This window comes from Chelon labrosus (genome assembly GCF_963514085.1).
Source record: "Chelon labrosus genome assembly, chromosome: 13".
Taxonomy (NCBI): domain Eukaryota; kingdom Metazoa; phylum Chordata; class Actinopteri; order Mugiliformes; family Mugilidae; genus Chelon; species Chelon labrosus.
This window is the reverse complement of record NC_140346.1, coordinates 21,310,157-21,329,305: the sequence shown is the minus strand read 5'-3', so window position 1 is coordinate 21,329,305 and position 19,149 is coordinate 21,310,157. Positions and strand designations below refer to the sequence as shown.

General features: G+C 41.7%; 2 protein-coding genes across 2 annotated transcripts in view; both read left to right on the top strand.

The window, feature by feature from the left end:
• Positions 1 to 699: 699 nt before the first annotated feature.
• Positions 700 to 3,445, top strand: serpinf2b (serpin peptidase inhibitor, clade F (alpha-2 antiplasmin, pigment epithelium derived factor), member 2b). Its single transcript, XM_084558543.1, has 8 exons — positions 700 to 1,034; positions 1,128 to 1,202; positions 1,295 to 1,553; positions 1,729 to 1,872; positions 2,007 to 2,195; positions 2,325 to 2,467; positions 2,558 to 2,762; positions 2,859 to 3,445. The coding sequence occupies exons 1-8, from the start codon at positions 981 to 983 to the stop codon at positions 3,206 to 3,208; spliced, it is 1,419 nt and encodes a 472-aa protein (XP_084414669.1). The 5' UTR covers positions 700 to 980; the 3' UTR covers positions 3,209 to 3,445.
• Positions 3,446 to 5,999: 2,554 nt separating this feature from the next.
• Positions 6,000 to 19,149, top strand: part of rpa1 (replication protein A1) — a 30,037-nt gene continuing 16,887 nt past the window's right edge. Inside the window, exons 1-12 of the mRNA XM_084559118.1 lie at positions 6,000 to 6,278; positions 6,638 to 6,685; positions 7,145 to 7,223; positions 7,701 to 7,809; positions 7,929 to 8,017; positions 8,118 to 8,198; positions 9,113 to 9,227; positions 11,519 to 11,621; positions 11,713 to 11,781; positions 12,083 to 12,275; positions 14,094 to 14,230; positions 15,458 to 15,606. Of these exons, the coding sequence (XP_084415244.1) occupies positions 6,249 to 6,278; positions 6,638 to 6,685; positions 7,145 to 7,223; positions 7,701 to 7,809; positions 7,929 to 8,017; positions 8,118 to 8,198; positions 9,113 to 9,227; positions 11,519 to 11,621; positions 11,713 to 11,781; positions 12,083 to 12,275; positions 14,094 to 14,230; positions 15,458 to 15,606 (1,202 nt within the window). The 5' untranslated portion in view covers positions 6,000 to 6,248. The remainder of the gene's footprint in view (positions 6,279 to 6,637; positions 6,686 to 7,144; positions 7,224 to 7,700; positions 7,810 to 7,928; positions 8,018 to 8,117; positions 8,199 to 9,112; positions 9,228 to 11,518; positions 11,622 to 11,712; positions 11,782 to 12,082; positions 12,276 to 14,093; positions 14,231 to 15,457; positions 15,607 to 19,149) is intronic.

The following is a 19,149-nucleotide window of genomic DNA, read 5'->3' as shown; positions in this document are numbered from 1 at the left end:
TCAAAGACTTAGTCGTTGTGTCATGATATTATCACCTGCCCCCCTCCCCTCCCCCTGCAGACACGCTGCATGTGTCTTCAATATTTAACCCTGGAGGAGTCTCAGCAGCTGCATTTACAAACAAATAGTGGCTTAAATGAGGCCCCGATCAATGGAGGTTGATATTTAACTGTTTGCTGAGCTAGTGCCAATCTTTTACTCTCTGGAATACTGCTTTCCACAGTCCTTAGTCGCGCCTTTTTTGGACAAGCCAGGAGGTTTATTTTCTATTTTAAGTAGAAGGTAAGGTCAGATATTTTTTAATAATCGGGTTACTTACGGGACATTTAAATAGTTTTAAGACTGAGCGGAATATGTTTAATGTTTCTCATGGATGGATGTTTTTTGTGTGTTTATGTAAGGTATGCCATAGAGGCGATGCTGCTACACTAATTAAGATGTCTTTCATTTTATTAATACGTTTTTGACATTTGATGGTTTTAATACAGAATGACTAAAAATACCGCAAAATGCTGTTTGACGAAATTGCCTCTGCCAAGACAAATTGGTTTTCCGCCCCGTAAAAGGAAAAACCTAAATCTGCTGTATTATAATGTGCTCCAGTAGCCTGGATAACTGCCGGAAAAAAAAAAAAAAACCACAAGACACACACTTTGCAGTTTTATTTTTGGGAATCCTGGCATGCAATCTACAGTTCTGCTGCCTCTCACGTTTAAAGCTAGATGATCTGGGTGTCAAAGTAGAGTGAAAGATCTGCAGAGAGTGCAGCAAAGGATTTAAAACAAAGCTGAGAATGAGATGTTTTATCATTTTCCTTAAACTAGTGTGCTACTACTAGCCGGAGAAGTGAGTATGTGGACTTCAGAAGGGTATTGATTGATTCATTGCATCAGTGCTTCGAGCCAGAAAGGTATATTTGTTGTTTCAGACAAAGTGAGCAGGATACACAAACACATTTTCTCTTTTACAGTTGTGAGGACATGGACCTCTGCCTGACACTCCTGTTGATCTGTCTCTGCAGCCCAGGAGCCACTGTAAACCACTGATATTAATAAATCACCTTGAAGAGATCATACATGTTGGGTTATGTTCCGCGCTGATTCTCTTACTATCTTTCTGCTCGACAGAATGCCGAGGTGGCTGAAGATGAGTCAGTCCCTTTGGTGCCTCTAATTCCTTTGATGCCCAGTCACCCCAGAGAGGTTTGAGAGTTTATTCTGTTCACTGTGTCATAGCAGAGTTCTGGTTGCCTAAATAAACTGTCTTGGACTTAATTAACATTTCCTGCCTATAGACAGGAGAAAGCAGCACTGAACCACCACCACCACCAGAACCTGCAGAAACAGCCGAAATCCCAACATCATCGTCAGATGAGGAACATGTCAAGGGCTGCCTTTCTATCGGCCGAAGCCCACAGTCCAAGGAGGCCATCGCTGCTGCCATTCAGAAACTCGGTGTGCAGCTGCTGCAGAACTTGGAGACAACGCCGGAAAAGCCGAATATTATTATTTCCCCTTTAAGCATATCTCTAGCCCTCTCCCAGCTGGCTCTAGGTATGTCCTGCCTCAGCTATTCATGACGCACTTTACCAGCGCTGCAGGTTGTTGTTGTCTGCATGTACTGCATGTAATTACCACATCTGATTAATTGTGTCAGCAACTTGCCCCAGTTTACGGCCGTCTGGAGACCGGCACTCTCAGCCAATTATCGCACCCCTCTTCTTTGCAGGTGCAGTAAATGAGACAGAGGAGCTGCTGATGCATCATCTCCATGAAGACACTCTCCCTTGCTACCACCAGTCTCTGCATAATGTGTTGGAGCAGCTCCGAAACAGTGATCTAAATATTGCCACGCGCATCTTTCTGCGCCCAGGTTACTTCCTATAAATATTATTATTGGCAAATAACTGCACAGGTCATACTTAAAGAAACGCTGTTATATTTTTAGATTCTTTTTTACTCATTAATGCTGACCTAAACACCTAAAGGCGTGTTTATGTGTTTTAGGGTTTGAGCCAAAGCAACAGTTTGTCAACGAGTCTCGGCGGTTATATTCCTCCGAACCAGCATTACTGGAGAGCCTGCAGAGGATAAACGACTGGGTGGAGAATGAAACGCAGGGAAAGATGACTGACTTCCTGTCCGCTTTGCCGCCCAATGTGCTCCTCATGCTCATCAACGCTGTCTACTTCAAAGGTGAATGAGAAGTGAAGTTTCATGTCATGGCAGATGTGTGTTTGTGTTTGCTTTGTATATGAATCCACTGAGACTGGAAATGAGCTTTGAAATGTCCTCCAACCGAGTGTTCCAACTGTGCTCCCGCAGGCGAATGGAAAGCTCGATTTGACCCGCGCTTCACCACCAGAGGTGTTTTCTATCTGGACGACGATCACATGGTGAATGTGGAAGTGATGGAAGACGCCAAACATCCGCTGCGTTCATTTATCGATTATGAACTGGACGCTCAGGTGAGATGGAGCTTTAGAATGACAAACTTGGTGGAAACTTACATCCCTGACAAAACCTTCATTACAACGCCGTGTCCTTTCCCTGCGCAGGTGGCGAGATTCCAATTCCTGAAGTCAATGAGTTTGCTGGTGGTCATGCCCTTGTCCGGGCAGGTGAACGTGTCTTCGCTTTCTGCAAAGCTGAAAATCTCCGACTTGTATGAACGTCTGCCCAAAGAACGGGCTGTTCAAGTTAAAGTCCCCAAATTCAAACTGGAGTATGCTCAAGAGATGCAGGAAGTTTTTACCAAATTAGGTAAGACCTCATTATTTTATAGTTATTTTTATGTATGTATTGATAGAAAAAAACATTTTTATCCAATTAACGTTGTTCTTTTCTGATCCGTGGAAGGCCTTGGAGAGATGTTTTCCTGTCCCAACTTGGCTCAGATTGCGGACGGCCCTCTGTTGGTGTCCAGCGTGATGCACAAGTCTGGCATTGAGATAAATGAGGAGGGAGCGGAGGCTGCTGCAGCCACTACCGTGGTCATCTCAAGGGCATCTAATCCCGTCTTCCACCTCAGCCAGCCCTTCTTCTTTGCGCTTATGGATGATAAGATGCAAGTACCGATCTTCATGGGAGTCATCAACAACCCTAACCCTGGAGCGCCCATCATGGAGAGAGAATCATCTGGAAGCAAAGATAAAACGGGATACCCAGACAAGAATCACATGGGCACTTTTGGAGGCCCGCCTAAGTAGGGACTAATAGCTTGTACAGCTCTTCCAGGGATATGATCGTACAGACTAAGTGCATAGTATCGCTTAGCAGGATCAAAATATGTGTGTTTTGTTTGTTTCATTACCAACTGAACACAGCGAGGCACTCTGAGTCCCCTTTAACATGTGAATATCTCATTTAAATAATTGTGCTGCATTAGACGACACGTCCTGGTTGTAATTACGCGAACAGATGTTCATAGTCATAGTTCTTGATGTTGATGTTGATGTCTTACATTTGATAAAATACATTTTCCACAGTGTCAACATGTGAATCCAAACGAATCCGTTGCAATGTCAGAGCGTGACTGCATTTGTGTGTATGTTGGTGAATGTTGAAATGTGTTGTCTAATGGGCTAATAAACTGAATTGATTTGAATCACATGTCATGAGTATACATTTTATGTTAAGGCACTCTGAGTGGAATAAGATAAAGCAGATGATCTCGCAGACAAAATGTCAATTGGCTTTGACTTTGTTCTTTTTATTTTGTAAGTAGGTATGGTAGATTTCTTGTCCTGTCCTTTTCTCTTCGTGTTTGTTACAAAGCAGAAGTGATTAAAATTCTGTCTGGATGCAATAAAAGTAAAATAATGAGCATTAGGTGTTTGTATGTCATTTTATGAATATCATATTTATTGTAATACCTATTATAACTAAGTGTCCATCATTTAAAAGTCACCCACATAGACTAATCTGGAAAACTTTTGGCACTTTGAGCAATGGCACAGGCGAGTGTTGGGCAGGACGTGGCCCAGATGTCATGAGCCATAATATCAAAATCCATGCTGATTCAAGGCTTTGTTCATTTCTAACCCAAAAGCGGTTAGAATGCACCAATTGGGCATAACATTATGACCACCTTCCTAATATTGTGTAGGTCTCCAAAACAGTTGTGACTCATCAGAGAATGGACGTGGGTCTTCTGAGGGTGTCCTGTGGTGTCTGGTAACAGAATGTTGTTAGTGGGGGCCTTTGGGGTCCTATGGGTTGAGGGGAGGATCCTCTGTGGATCAGGGGCCACATTCCTAAAGATTCTTAGCGCAAAGAGTTGCTCCTACCGGTCAAATTCTAAGAAAATTCTTGGAATCATGATGTGTCCTGGGCGGCACAGTGGCGAGGTGGTTAGCACTGATGCCTCACAGCAAGAAGGTCACCGGTTCGAAATCCATGGCCTTTCTGTGTGGAGTTTGCATGTTCTCCCTGTGTCTGTGTGGGTTCTCTCCGGGTACTCCGGCTTCCTCCCACCATCCAAAGGCATGCTCATTAGGTTAATTGGTGGTTCTAAAATGGCCGTAGATGTGTGTGTGAGTGTGAATGGTTGTCTGTCTCTGTGTTAGCCCTGCGATGGACTGGCGACCTGTCCAGGGTGTACCCCTGCCTCTCGCCCGATGACAGCTGGGATAGGCTCCAGCAGACCCCCGTGACCCTTAACAGGACTAAACGGGTATAGAAGATGAATGAATGAATGAATGAATGATGTTTTCTAAGAATTTCCCCTCAAAGTTAAGAGTAGATCCTGGTAAAGATAAAAGGTATTCCTAAAGAATCTTAGCTCTTAAGGGAGCTCCTAAGGTGAGATCTGTTAAGAGCAGGGAGGAGGACTTGTAGGGGGCTTAGGAGTGTCTTAAGCAGAGGAGAAAATGGCAGAAAGGAGGCCTGCTTCTTGGCTTGTAGTGTGACATTGGGGCTAAATCTACGTCTCAAAACACTTTTATTCACATTGACCAATTGAGCCAGAAGCAAACACTGTTCCTCTGTCCAGTTGGGTTTCCTACTTCTTTTCGGTTCGGTTTGTGGAAGACTTGAACGCCAACCAACACTGCTTCTTATAGCTTCTTATTAGCAATCACAGAAATTGATGAAAACCGAGCCATTTTACCCTCGTTAATACCAAATGGATGAAGTGCAGAAATGACCAGCATGGTAAACTATCAGCATGTGAATACTGTCCGAGTGTGCCTGAGTTTTCACACATTTTGGAGGATAATTTTAAAGTATACCTTACTATTTATTTAACAGAGATTTTCTTTTGATGTAAAGTATTATTTATAATTACACAGTCTTCATAGAGGTCTGAGTCTATGATTTTGAAATGATTTTGAAAACCTTTTGAAATGATGACTCATACCTAGAAACCACACCTCCACACCAAGATAAGAGTTTCTGTTCATTCCTTGCTCAGTGAGAGATCTCTGAGAATGTTCTTTAATCACTCTTAAAATAAGACTCCTTGCTTGGACTTTTTAGGCTAAGTTAGGAGCTCTCCGAGAGGATTCTCAGAATCTTTAGGAATACGAGACCAGGCTTGTTCCAGGGCATCCCACAGATATTTCATCAGTTTGGGATCTAGTGAATTTGGAAGCCAGGTCAACACTGTGTGCTGTTTTTCATGTTTTTTAGTTGTTCCTAAAGCGTTTTTGTGTGTGTCTGTGTCAGACTGCATCCTGCTGGGAATGGGTGCTGCCTTCAAGGAGTGTCAGTACTATGGCGTGGGGGTGCCTGGTCTAGTCTAGGTGGGTGGTACATGTCCATATGAATGCCAGGTATAAAAGTTTCCCAGCAGAACATTGAATTGTCACAAAACGGTCAATGTTATTTACTTTTCATATCAGTAGTTTTAATGTTATTCCTGATAGGTGTATTTTCTTAATACAATAAGAAGCGTTAATCTTTGAGTCTTCTATTTTCACATGTCAGTGAACGCATCCCAAAAAGCGCCTGACGTCACCTAGCGCTTGGCGCTGGCTTCGACGCAGCTGGTCTCGGGTCAGTTTCTCGATGCGCGTGTCTCCCGCATATTAACGGCGCTGACGCTGCTTCAAACTGAACTCAGGTCTGTGAGCGGAAACGGAAACTGCCGCAGCAAATCAGACACTTGGCGCGTTTGTCCAAGCTGTTGGCGCCACACAGAAGCGAATCTCAGAGTACTGTCAGTATTACAGGCACGGAGTTGTTAGTAAAGCTAAAGATTTCGGTAAAGTTGTCGTTTTTTCGTTGCTGAATTACTTCTGTACAGCCATGACGAAACTATCAGAGGGCGCGATAGAGGTAAGATCAATATTTGAAGTATAAGAAATGATAGAAAATACGTTTTTGAAGCCGAAAATTTTACATACGAGTGGTGCCGTCTTTGTTTAGCTGCCTGAGTGGCTAAGTAGCGGTCGTTTGTTTTTGCATATCTTTTGCATCTAGTGTAACAGTCAGACCAAAACTACTAACGTTTGTCAACGCTAGCTTAAAGTCACATTAGCATTTGTTAACGTTTGTTTATTTTAGGCTAAAATGAGCTGCAGGTTAATAGGTAGAAGTGTCGAGTTAGCTTTGGGAAAACATTTCTCAAGTTAAAACAGGTGTCACATATCAGATTGTCTTTAAAGTCAAGCTAATAAACCCGTTTGTGTTTATAGGCTCTGTCAAAGGGTGCTGGTGGTAATGATGCAGTCCTTCAGCTGGTGGTGAGTATTATTTAACAAAAAAAAACAATTTACAGTCTTTACTAATGTTTAGCAACTACAACACTGCTACTTATTTGACATGTACACTAAGCTACAGGTCTTATCTATCTTGTCTCACAATGAATTTGACCAACTGTAACACAGGTTTGAATCAGATATAGTATGAAAGAGTGTCTGAAACTGCATTTCACATATTGATGTGCAACTTTCAGTTTGCATTTTCACACCAAGGGAAACTCCTGGAGAGAAATCCTAACATCAAATGCAGCTCACAGATAGTTTTTGTATTTTATTTGCAACAGAACGACACAATATGTGAATGCACCATACACACACAAAATAAAATGGTGGCTTATAGGATGCAAGATCACACAGTCAGAAGAACTTGATCTTTATTTGGACACAATTTGAGTTTTTGAGTAAAAAATATTCAACACTTTAACTTCTATCACCTTTCAGAACATTCGTAAGATCGATGGAGGAAATGGTCCCGCTCGATTTCGGGTGATGATGAGTGACGGGTGTCATACTCTATCATGTAAGTCATTCTATTTAATAAAGTAAAAATAAAAAACATGGCACGTGGTTTGACATTTTAAGATTTATTTTTCTTGAACAAAACTTAAATAACATAAATACAGAACAAGCTCAAGTTTCAGTAATGTGGTATGTGTAGCAGCTTATTGTAGAGAGGAAGTAAAGCAGAAATTATAATTGGGGCTAATAAAGATGTAGTTTTAATGGCCAAAACACCAACGCATTACTTTTTCCTGTATCTTGGATCTCTGCAGTGGAAATTACCCAATAAATCTGAATGAAAGAGGTTTGTCTGTGAGTAGTCTCAGTTATTCATGTCATGGTATATCTAAAACAAAGGCAGCTCAACTTGTTTGAGTTTTCCCCTTCATTGTTATCTTTATTTCTAAATGATGTCATTTTATTAGACACTAAATGATGAATGGGTGTGGGATTAAAAAAACAGACGTTCCACTCTCACCTATTTCCACCTTTGCAGCCTTCATGCTTTCCACCCAGCTGAACTGCATGGCCGAGGAGAACCTGCTGGCTCCAAACTGCATCTGTGTTCTGAAGAGGCATGTGACCAATATACTGAAGGATGGACGGTATGCATTATTTTCTTGATTTCTGTCGACTCGCTGGAAGCGTTCAGGCAACTCCAATAAATATATAAAGTCTACACACAGTGCTCCGTCCTGTTGTTCATGGAGTTTTGTCCTTACAGGCGAGTGGTCATCATTTTGGAAATTGACGTCATCAAGCCTGCAGAAGAAGTTGCTGGTAGAATAGGAGACCCGACTCCATACACTGAGGGTAAGACGTTTTGTGAATAGTGCAGCGGTGCTGTTTGAACAAACCTAAGAAGGGAGACTGAAGACAGGATAATACTAATGTCAAGGTGTCCTCCTTGCAGGCCAGAGTAAAGGCCCACAGCCTGCTCAAGCTCCAGTCCCTGAAATCCGACCTCCACTGCAGCCACAAAATAAAAATGAAGGTGAGTGCAAGCTGTTATTTAAAACCTCTGAACATGAACTGAGTGACCACCAGATGGCAGCATTCTTCTACTGCTTACAGTACTCCCATTGATTTACAGGACACAAATGATTTTGACACTCTTGTTGAGATAGATTTTCATTTTTCAAACACTGTCAGTTGTTCTTATGAGAGATACGCGCTGAAACACGACATGGCAAATAACTTGGACCGGGAGAGGTGTGCAAGTACAGCTGTCAGAAGGGTTTTGCCGTCTTGTGGTGTGTGTCATAGCAGGTGTTCATCCCTCTAATCTGCCGTGTGAGAATTGAGATTGTGGCAACCACCCTCCTCATCAGCACAGTCATTGTTCATTTCTCTGTGTGTGCTACTTGATCTGGGGGCTTAATTACCAGAAGTGCAGTAGTTGGCAAAGTGGAAGGACTTAAGTGGACACTTTGAACTTTAATCCTCGGCGTGAGACGCACACAAATCAAATGTGCAGAGCTTGTTCAAACGGGGGGGGGGGGAATCTCAAAGTCAGGCAGCAGCGCTCTCCGGGGGAAGAGCAGCTCCAGTTTGTTATAGCATTTCACACTCTGCCCTGATTCTGTGAAATGTGAATCATCCTTCTCACTAAAATGCTGGATCACACGTCTCCCAGCAGCTTGATTTTTGTTTCTTGGTCAGGTCTTTCCTGCTTTCTCGAGAGTCACTGATGGTAAATTTACTCTAAGTCAGTAGGTTTTTCTTTGGTTAGAAAAGAAAAAAAAAAATACTCATGAAGTGAGATAATTAGTGATCGAGCAGTTGCAATCCAAAGAAATTGGATTTTTGTAATTTGTCTCTAATGAATAATGCATGTGCCTCTCTCTTGACTCCTCTCCATCAGTGCTCTTCATGGATCATTTATTTTTCTCCTCATTCCTCCAACAGTGAATAAAGGTTTCAACAGAGACTTTGGGAAGAAGGCTTCATCTGCTATGCCAAATACACCGGGGGGCAGCTCCAAAGTTGTGCCCATCGCCAGCCTCAACCCCTACCAGTCCAAGTGAGTGTGTTTCCAAGTGCCTGGGAATTGTCAGAAGTTTGTAGATGTGACTGGAACTGCTTCGAATAAGTTTATTCAACAGATTATTTTCTGAGGAGTCGATTAATCCTGGTTAATTTACCAATAAATAATAACATCTGCCATTAATCTTTCAACATACTGAACATGAACTCATTTACTTGAAGGTTAAGCAAAAGATAATATTCATCACAAACATCAGGATTTATTCAGGCCTTTGTGTTGACCTAATTAGACAGTAACATGTCCGTTACTATATTCTAACATTCATTAGCATACATAAAGTTGAGTAATAAATATAATATAGCTACGTTTCCAATTACAATTATCAGCAAACGGTTACTTACGCCCACTTAGAGGAACGTACTGATGGAAATCTATATGGTTTAGTTGTATAGGTCTACATACACACTCACCACTTGTTAATGGACTGGAAAGCAGCGTTGACGTATTAGCCATTAGCATCTGCTCTGTGGAGCCTTCACTGTCTGAAAACACGAGATGAGGAAACGGCAACATGACTACTAGTACAGTTCACCACCGTAGTCGTGCAGATGTCAGTCTTTCTTTTACGTTCTGTTGAGACGCTGAATCTGCTCTGTTCAGTGTAAACTTTAGTTTGTTGTGTAAGTTACAGTCGGATCTAATTAGACATAGTACTAGAACTTACATCTGTATATAGTAGGGCTGAACGATTAATTGCATTTGCGATAATATCGCGATATGATAAAACGCGATTTTCTAATCGCAACTTGCGCGATGACAAGGTGGTCACGTGACGGGAGCGACGTGGATGATAAGCTTCTGACCTGGATGATGTCTCTGAGCGGCGCGCGCACCCGCTACGGTCGGCTTGTTTACCTGTAATTTGCTACTGCTGTGTTTTTTGCAACATGGCTGAATATTTGCTCGACTTTGAGGTTGTGGACGAACCATAGCAGTAGAAAATTACTGGTAAACAAGCCGACCGTAGCGGGTGCGCGCGCCGCTCAGAGGTCAGAAGACATTATCCGGGATGTTAACACGTAACTCCGGACTCAACGGGGAATAGCACTAGCATATCATAACAAAGTATTGCCGGTATGAACGAGTTTCGCTGCAGATAATGCGTTATTTAGAGGCTGTGTTTCGATGCCCTGACCACTCCTACTATATGGATATACGCTGATCTAATTATCTCCTGAACAAGTGCAAATGAAAGTGATATTGGTGAGTAAACGATATTTTATGCTAGAAATAAGATCCAGGTTGTAGAAAAAACAGTAGTTTCCCTTTAAATGCACAGCGACAAAGCCACAGATGTTTCTGTAATGAGCAGTTAAATAAAAATCAAAAGTCATTTATTTCAAGTCATACATCTTTTAAAATAGGCCCAGCCTATGGGAAAGAACATTTTACACTAAATGTATCTAATATTGTGTTGTTCATAATTAAATCATTCATTATGTTTTGTTGGGGGAAAAAAAAGAGGATAAAATAAATATTAAATCGCAATATTGGGGAAGAAAATCGCAATTAGATTATTTTCCCAAATCGTTCAGCCCTAGTATATAGTGTAGATTTCTATTTTTTGGAAGATTTGTACATATGCAAATCGTGTATATTTTTTGCTTATACTATTGTATTTTATTATTTATTTATCTATAAACCTACTGTGACCAAGTATATATAAATCTAAGTACAGTAGCAGATTTAACTGGCCCATCCACCTTATGGAAAAACATATTGGCACTCGTGTCTACTATAATAAATAAGTAGATGAATAACAAAAAGTATGATGTGACTGAATTCAATCTCATACATATTTCCAATACATAGTTTGTCTGTTAGTGAGCATAGCAGTTTTATTTTTCAAGTTTAAAAAGCTCTGGCTTCAATATGAACATTACTATTGACCTACATATCCTGTATTGTTCAGGCTTTACCACGTCACCTTTATTGTAAGCGACAAGAATTTTTAGAGGGTGACACAATGAAATTTCTAAATGACTACATCCTATTGAGTAATGCCAGCGCTGTGCTCGTACCGCAGACTTCTTGGCTCACCTAAATGTCTTTTTAGGTATGCCAGCGTTAATGTCATTAGCTACACCTTTGCTTTTCTCTCCAGTGACTAATCAAATGTCCCTGAAAAGCCTCTTGCAGAGGAGGCAAATATTATTAACGGCTTGCGATGGTGACTGAATAAATGAATGTAATACATCCACATATAGCCTGACGTTCTTGGCTCTTGGGGTACAGGCAGCAGCTCAGACTGGTCTCTTGTGTTACAGGTGGACCGTCCGCGCCCGTGTGACCAACAAGAGCGGCATTCGCACGTGGAGCAACTCTCGGGGAGATGGCAAACTCTTCTCCATGGAGATTGTTGACGAGAGCGTGAGTGCTGAGCAAATAAAATCCCAAGAAGCTGGAAAATCTGTGCCTGTCCTACCTTTTAATGTTAACCGTATTTTATATTTTGTTACAGGGAGAGATACGAGTGACTGGTTTTAACCAAGAGGTGGACAAGTTCTTCAGCCTCATAGAGGTTGGCAAGGTGAGACGTTCCTCCAGATGATGATGATGCAGCATGTCCTAATTATTTGCCAGAACTGCAGATTTGGCTGCCAACGGCTCTATCAACAGCTGCCAGTACTTTTTGAGTTAAAACCACTGAGACTTTGAATGAGTCATCTGGCTGCACTGTACCCATATAATAAGCAGCTTATGATGATCTGCCAGCCTTTGTTGATCCCCCCTCGACTGCCTGAAGTCCTATCTTGTTTGCACCGTTCAGTCAGGTAAAATGTTCCCTAGGTCTCTGATTAACACGCAGTTCACCTGTCTGTACGCGCCAGGTCTACTACGTCTCCAAGGGCTCCCTGAAGATCGCCAACAAGCAGTACACATCGGTGAAGAATGACTACGAAATGACACTCAACGGAGAGTCCACCGTCATCCCCTGCGAAGACAGCGGCGACGTTCCCATGGTGCAGTGTGACTTTGTCTCCATCGGTGACTTGGAGAACAAAGACAAGGATGCCATTGTTGGTAAGGAGGGAGTAATGAGCTGCCCGAGCATTTCTGAACCGATCCTGTGTCATTAAGGCCCCAGACGTTAGTTTCTTCTCCTATGAAGAAAAATAAAATAAAATAAAATACAGAGACATGTCCAGCTGTCGCAAATAAAACACAAATCCCTGTTGCATTACGTCGAAAGTAATCAGTCTCCCACAATGCTTTGTTTTCAGTCCCAGTCGCAACCCGAAAAAGCTCCATATCGGGATTTATATCGTATATCGATATTCAGCCTAAATGTATCGGGGTATGACTTTTGGTCCATATTGTCCAGCCCTAGCTTCTAGGTATTTGTACAGTGAAACAACTTCAAACCTTCCCAGATATTGCTCTAACAACAACAACAGTTCTAAATTTAGCTTTCAGTCCCAGCAGGTTAAAAATCTTTCTTAATTAAGTAAAACATTGCTTCCTGTTTATTCCAATTCTTACGGTTCCCTAAAAATGTCCATTCTTTTAATCCTTCCACCCGCCCAAACCACCTTATCTCATGTATTACATACTGTACAAACAGTCTGTAAGGCCAAAGCAAATTTAAGGAATGGATGTTGATTTTGATCTTGAGAAACCCACCAAGTCTTCCTATACTCTGACTTATGACTCTGAACCAGGCCTTGTAAACCCTTTCGAGACGGATCTTATGGCTCAGTTAATCCCAGTGCTGCATTGCCGTAGTAGGATGCTATGTCTAATTAAAACAAAATTTCTGTTGAAATGCTGGATCATGTTTTGCCTGTCCACTTTATGAGACATTCATGTGGACGTTGTCTTATTTATTCTGTACCCTAAACTAGAGAGAGCCAAGTATCATAACAGTGCGCAGGGGAGCGATAATATAAGCGTCCATCAGTGAATATATTGTGCGTCAAACTAACAGGTTATGTTTGTGTCTTCCGTCATTCCTGGAGTACAAGTGCGGATCGTTTTCCTTTGGCTCTGTGACGATTATGATTCTCTAAAGCACTGCGTATTGTAAAAAGCACAAACCGGCCGACTGACGCTCAGAGCCCAGCTCCTGCTGAGGCGTTTTAGGTTTTCCTAAGCATCCAGTAATAAGCCATCTTAAGCTGAGGCTAGAGTCTGGAGTAGGAAGTGGAGCCGATGTATGCTGGGAGGTTGAGGTAATGGCACCATACGAGCCAGAGATAAAAGTGGTATTAATAATACTGATGACAGTAATAGCCTGTAGTGCAGATTGACTCTGGGCCCTATGGCAGCGCCGATGAGAACCTGCTGCCACTGGTAGCATGAAGTAATAATGAGGAGTGTGTTCATAATTCCTTTTATTAAACACTGCTGCTTGTGTTGCCGTGGGAGTAATTTCTCTCCGCCGTGCCACTCGTTCAGCGTCAAGTCCTGAAGCGTTAATTCTTCTTTGGGTGGAGTTTAAAGATGATGATAATGATGCCCGCTCTTATAACTTTACAATAATGGCTTCCATTATGTTTAACCGTATTAGTCAACAAAGTACGCTTGATGAATTGCTTCGTGGAAACAATTAAAGCCCACTTCTTGGTTTCTCTCCAGTACTGGGGGTGTAAGTGCCTTGTAGTCTGGCCTGGGATGTTGCACTCGACTTGAAATGAGTGAATAAGTTATCCCCTTGAGTCAGTTTGTGCTGGAAACTATAGGTTATATCTATGATGCATTTATTTGGGGAACTGTTTCAAATGAAAGCAGATTAAATTATGGTCTTTTTGAGAATAGTATGTACAACATATAACAAATATTTCATGTGTGAACTGTAAATCAGACGAGGATAGAAAATGAAATCCGTGATTTTTATTACAGATGTGATTGGAATATGCAAGAGCGTCGACGAGGTGACCCGTCTCACAACCAAGACCAACCGCGAGGTGTCTAAGAGAACCCTCAGTCTGATGGACATGTCTGGGAAGCTGGTGACTGTCACACTGTGGGGAGAGGAAGTGAGTATAGACTTTGAAGCTGAAATGTGTAATGGAGCGGAGACGTCGTGTCAGGATCGGTGAAAATCAGTGCCAGGCTTACCCTGCACCAGCCGGCTTACAGTTGAGCAGTTAGGCATCCTGAGAAGAAACCAGGGTTTATTATTAATCATCATCTGAGAACAGACAGATATGAACAGAACCTTTAAGGCTCTTTTTTTTTTATTTATTGTCGAGGCATTAAATCAGACACTATAAACGATTGACTCTGGAGTGAAGCTGCAGCACAGTCGGGGCATGAGCACAATGATACCAGTGCTGCATTTGTGACACTTGAAATCTTAGGTTTTTGGTGAGAATTATATCAAGAAGGTGTTTAATTTAAAAAAAAAATAAATAAATAAAAAATAAAATGGTTGGGTGCATTTGGTGGTCAGAGTTCAACAACTTGAGAACTGAAGCTATTTAACAATGTGCACGTTGTTTAATAGAAGCAGACAAGGTTGAAATTATTGTCTAAATATCCTGTTACCGGGTATTAAACTAAATGTGCTCCTCAAGTTGATTTTTACCTGTGGCTCATAGGGACTGTGCTGAGTGCACCACTGTTTTTTATTCCTTCTCCCTGACAGGAGGTACAGCGTTCCCCGTTTGTTTATTTGTTTGACAGATGCCCATTTCCTGGAGGGACATGATGATGTACACAGGATGTATAGTTTATAAAGAACAATGACTCTGAGACGTGTTGCCACATATATGAAGGCTTTATTGTGGCCCTCTCCTCCTCCTGGAATTAATGTTCCTCAGTTAGCCCCTTCAGGTTATTATAGAAAAGAGCATCAAAGTTCACAGAAAAATTATGCAAGTGGGAAAAAAATCAAGGTGACTTTTCTTTGTTTTGTTTTGTTTTTTTGTTTGTTTCGCCTCAGGGAGGTTGATATTTATATCTTTTAGTAAAATACTTCTTTAAATATAAGTTTGTCAAGACATTTGCTTCACGTCCAGTTGTAATAACGTTGCTGTTTCCCTGACTTTTCACCTACTATTACAGTTTGTCCCAATTTCTTGTAACCACATACCTGCAAAACTTTACTTTGAGTCCAGTGCTAATTAGTAAATGTGACTTTGTGCACGGATTGTAGATTGTCAGTCCTAAAATAACTTAGTAAAAAGAGAAAGGATCTAATCCAAACAAACAAATTCGAGTCCTGGTTTCATTGTTAAAACCATATTTGCTTCTTTGCACAGGCAGAAAAGTTTGACGGCGCCGGGCAGCCCATTGTAGCCATCAAGGCGGCAAAGCTTTCAGATTTTGGAGGCCGGTCACTCTCTGCATCCTTCAACAGCACCCTGATGATTAACCCAGACATCCCTGAGGCATTCAAGCTCAGAGGCTGGTAAGTAAACGAGACGTGTGTGTGTGTGTTTTTTCTAGTTATATGTTCTTGGAAATGCCTTGAAGTTGAGGCTTGGACTTAAAAAGTTCTTTCTTTAATTTGAGCTTTAACAAGTGCTTACATACATTTCTCATCGCCTTTAGATCATACAGTGTTACCCTTAGTATACATTTAATGTCAGAAGCCTTCTCTTATGTATGTCGCCCGCCGAATGGTAGCTTCTTGCATGCAAATATTATGATAGAAATTGGAGAAGTCAGAGGATTTAAATGGCAAGTTTCCATTTGCCAAGTTGAGAGAGAGAGAGCGAGAGAGCAAGAGAGCATGCTCTGATTCTCATTATCAAGATTAGCGTTTCCCCATTAGCCACAATGTGGGGGGAGCTTCAATGAAGCATTACACATAAATGGAAATCATGCTTAATCTGTGGAAATGCGTTTTTTACTCCTCTAATCGCCTTTCCAGATGAAATGAAATCCAGACTCATTTCTGTGTGATTATGTTGATTGTAGCATTTCTGTTCTAATGTGTGAGTGTGAGATTGCGTAGTGTGTGTGTGTGTGTGTGTACATGTTATTGCGTGTGTGTATTCACTAAACGCACAGGACTGTGTAGAAATTAGCTAAGAGGTCTTGATCTTTAAAACATATTGGCAGTCTGTAGTCATGTATTACTGTAGTTGAACTTATTGAAAGTAAAAGTTGAAGGATATTACACTAATCCAATTATTTCCTATTTTCTGTCATTGCCATTATATATAGAGAAACACTTAAGCTTTTATGCTTTTTGTGCCAGTTCAAATATTATTTCCCCCAAGTTATTTCCTCTCCCTGAAGGATAATATAGCCAAAAATAAATGAACACCGATCAGGCATAACATTATGACCACCTTCCTAATATTGTGTAGGTGTCCCTTGTGCCTCTAAAACAGTTGTGACTCATCAGAGAATGGACATGGACCTTCTGAGGGTGTCCTGTGGTGTCTGGTAACAGGATGTTGTTAGTGGGGGCCTTTGGGTCCTATGGGTTGAGGGGAGGGGCCTCAGTGGATCATCCCACAGATACTTGATCAGCTTGAGATCTAGTGAATTTGGAGGCCAGGTCAACACCTTCTGCTGTTTATGTTTTTTTAGTTGTTCCTAAACCATTTTTGTGTGTCAGGCTGCATCCTGCTGAGGATGGCTGCTGCCATCAAGGAGTGTCATTGCTATGGGGTGGGGGTGTCTGGTCTGGTCTAGGTGGGTCCACATGGATGCCAGGTCCAAAACTTTCCCAGCAGAACATTGTATTGTCACAAGATGATCAGTGTTATTTATGTCTCCTGTCAGTGGTCGTAATGTTATGCCTGATCGATGCACGTATGTTTTTCTCTATACCAGCGGTGAGGATAAAATGCTTTTTGCTAGGCTGTGTTGGCACATGACTGATAGATGAGACAGTGCTCACATATACTGAGGGTGGGGGCTGATACTTAACCTCTCTCCAGCACTATGGCGCACTGATTGATCTGTCCTCTTTATAGATCCTACTTAAGCAGGCTGTGTCTGACCCCTCCTTTCTGACATGAAGGCAAATGTCTGTGTTTGTGAGTGGGAGATGCAATCGATTCGATCCGAAGGGTTTCATTTATTTACTTTCCAATGCCAGCGCCTGCCCTACACCGAGATATAACCGTCAGTAAACAGTTCATATTTATTCGGTGACAAGTTCACTGCAGCCTCGGAGTATTTATAGTTGATAAGAGAATGTAATCAGCATAATCAGGGCAGTGAAATGACTTTGCTTTGCAGGTCAGAAAATATGTTTAATATTGTTTAATCAGATGTCTTAACTGGTGTTTATAGTAGTTTTAGCATCAGTCTCTGTTTCTCTAAATAGTTTATTTCATTTATCTGGTCACCACTGTCAGCTGCTGTTAAGGTTTTGTAATGACATTATATGGAATAGGTTTAGACAGAAAAAGATCTGTTACCACTCCTTGGTCTTAAGCCAAGTCCTGAATCACTTCATTTCTGCGCCTCGTACACTTCTTGTGCTCTCTCCTGTTTAATGACAGAAGGTTGCTCTCCACTTACTGCAGCTTCTCACTTGGACGGCCAGAGATAATGATCCTTAAATTCTTCTGTTGGGTTTTCCCCCCACTGAAGAAGAGGACCCATCTTGGGTCGTCTTTGGGTGGTGGGCTCCTGCAAGGTTGCATCCACTTAAAGTCAAGTTTAAAAATCATAGATGGATGGATGGAGGCCAGATCTGACTCATTAATCCCCAAGTTGAACCAAGTGTGAACCATGGCAGGAAGACAAGATCGTTATGTAGCATGACTGAGAGCAGGAGCACAGCCAGCTTCATCCTATGAAGAGGAGGGAGAAAGAGTATCCTCCTTCGTTATTCATCCTTATTTTGAGGCTACTCGCAGAGGAGCTGTCTGAGAAATATAGTAAGTAGTTAGTTTGTGTTTTGATTGGATCTCTGCTGACTGTGGTCTAGATAATGTGTGTTTTGTTGTGTTGCTGATAAGTCTTGGTCTCAGGGTGGTTGCATTCCCTGTGCTAGTTTCATAATAATCTTTCTGTAAGAAGTGCACTCAAAAGAAAGAAACAAATCAATTAAATTTGAATAAATCTTTTGATATAAACCTGATGAAAGAACCCGAAGCCTTTTCTCCCTAAACCAAAAGGAAAAAAACAACTTTTGCTTCTGTCAAGGTTGCTGATGCATCATAGTTTCACTCCTGCTGAGGCGTCTTAATTTGCTTATGTTTAAACGCAGACCTCTGGGATTAACTCAAATGAATAGTCTATCCTTGGTGGGCCGTCGTCTCAGACTCGAGTGTTAGCAGTTCTGCTCAGCATTTGTCGGTGTGTTTATATCCCCGGTCGCTCAGCATCACGTTAGCGACGCACAAAACTGTCTTGCAGAGATGAAAATGGTTTTAACAGAATTGTGCATTGTTGGCTTATCAGAGGTTTATCAGGCTGCCAATTCAAATGATCTCTGTCAGTATCAGACTTCACATTTCCACTTTAACCTGACTGCGTGGATGCAGTTGTCCATTAGGTGGCAACAGCACATTTAGAGATGATCTTGCTGCTTTTCTCCATACTGTCAGGCAGGGCAGTCACTTTTCCCCGTTAGCTGCACGTTGTCGGGTTGATTCTCTGATTTTGACGCAGTCCAACTGTCCATACATGCACTATTATCTCATTTAGTCACACCAATCCAAGTAGTCATTGTCCTCCTGTCTTCCTTTGCATGACTCCGGTATTTTCACCTGCACAGGACATAGTTAGGGCAGTAATTATGTCCATCCAGGAGCAAACAAGCTTCAACTCTACAGTTTAGTGAACATGATAGATACCTCATTATTAAACAGGCTCTTACTTGGACCCAAATGTTGCTGCATTGATAAATAATAATAATAATAATTAGGACCTGAACTGCTCTGTTATGAGCTGAATTTGGTATAAACAGAGCTACAGAATGATTTAAAACAAATGTAGGAGGTAGCTGTCAAAGTATGTTTTCAGCCAAGGCCCTCTGCAG

What these genes read in the sequence shown, in the direction of transcription:
- serpinf2b (XM_084558543.1), top strand. Translation starts at nt 981, where the DNA reads ATGGACCTCTGCCTGACACTCCTGTTGATCTGTCTCTGCAGCCCAGGA. An exon ending in TCTGCAGCCCAGGAGCCACT is followed by an intron (nt 1,035 to 1,127) that starts GTAAACCACTGA and finishes TCTGCTCGACAG; the next exon opens with AATGCCGAGGTGGCTGAAGA. An exon ending in CCTCTCCCAGCTGGCTCTAG is followed by an intron (nt 1,554 to 1,728) that starts GTATGTCCTGCC and finishes TCTTCTTTGCAG; the next exon opens with GTGCAGTAAATGAGACAGAG.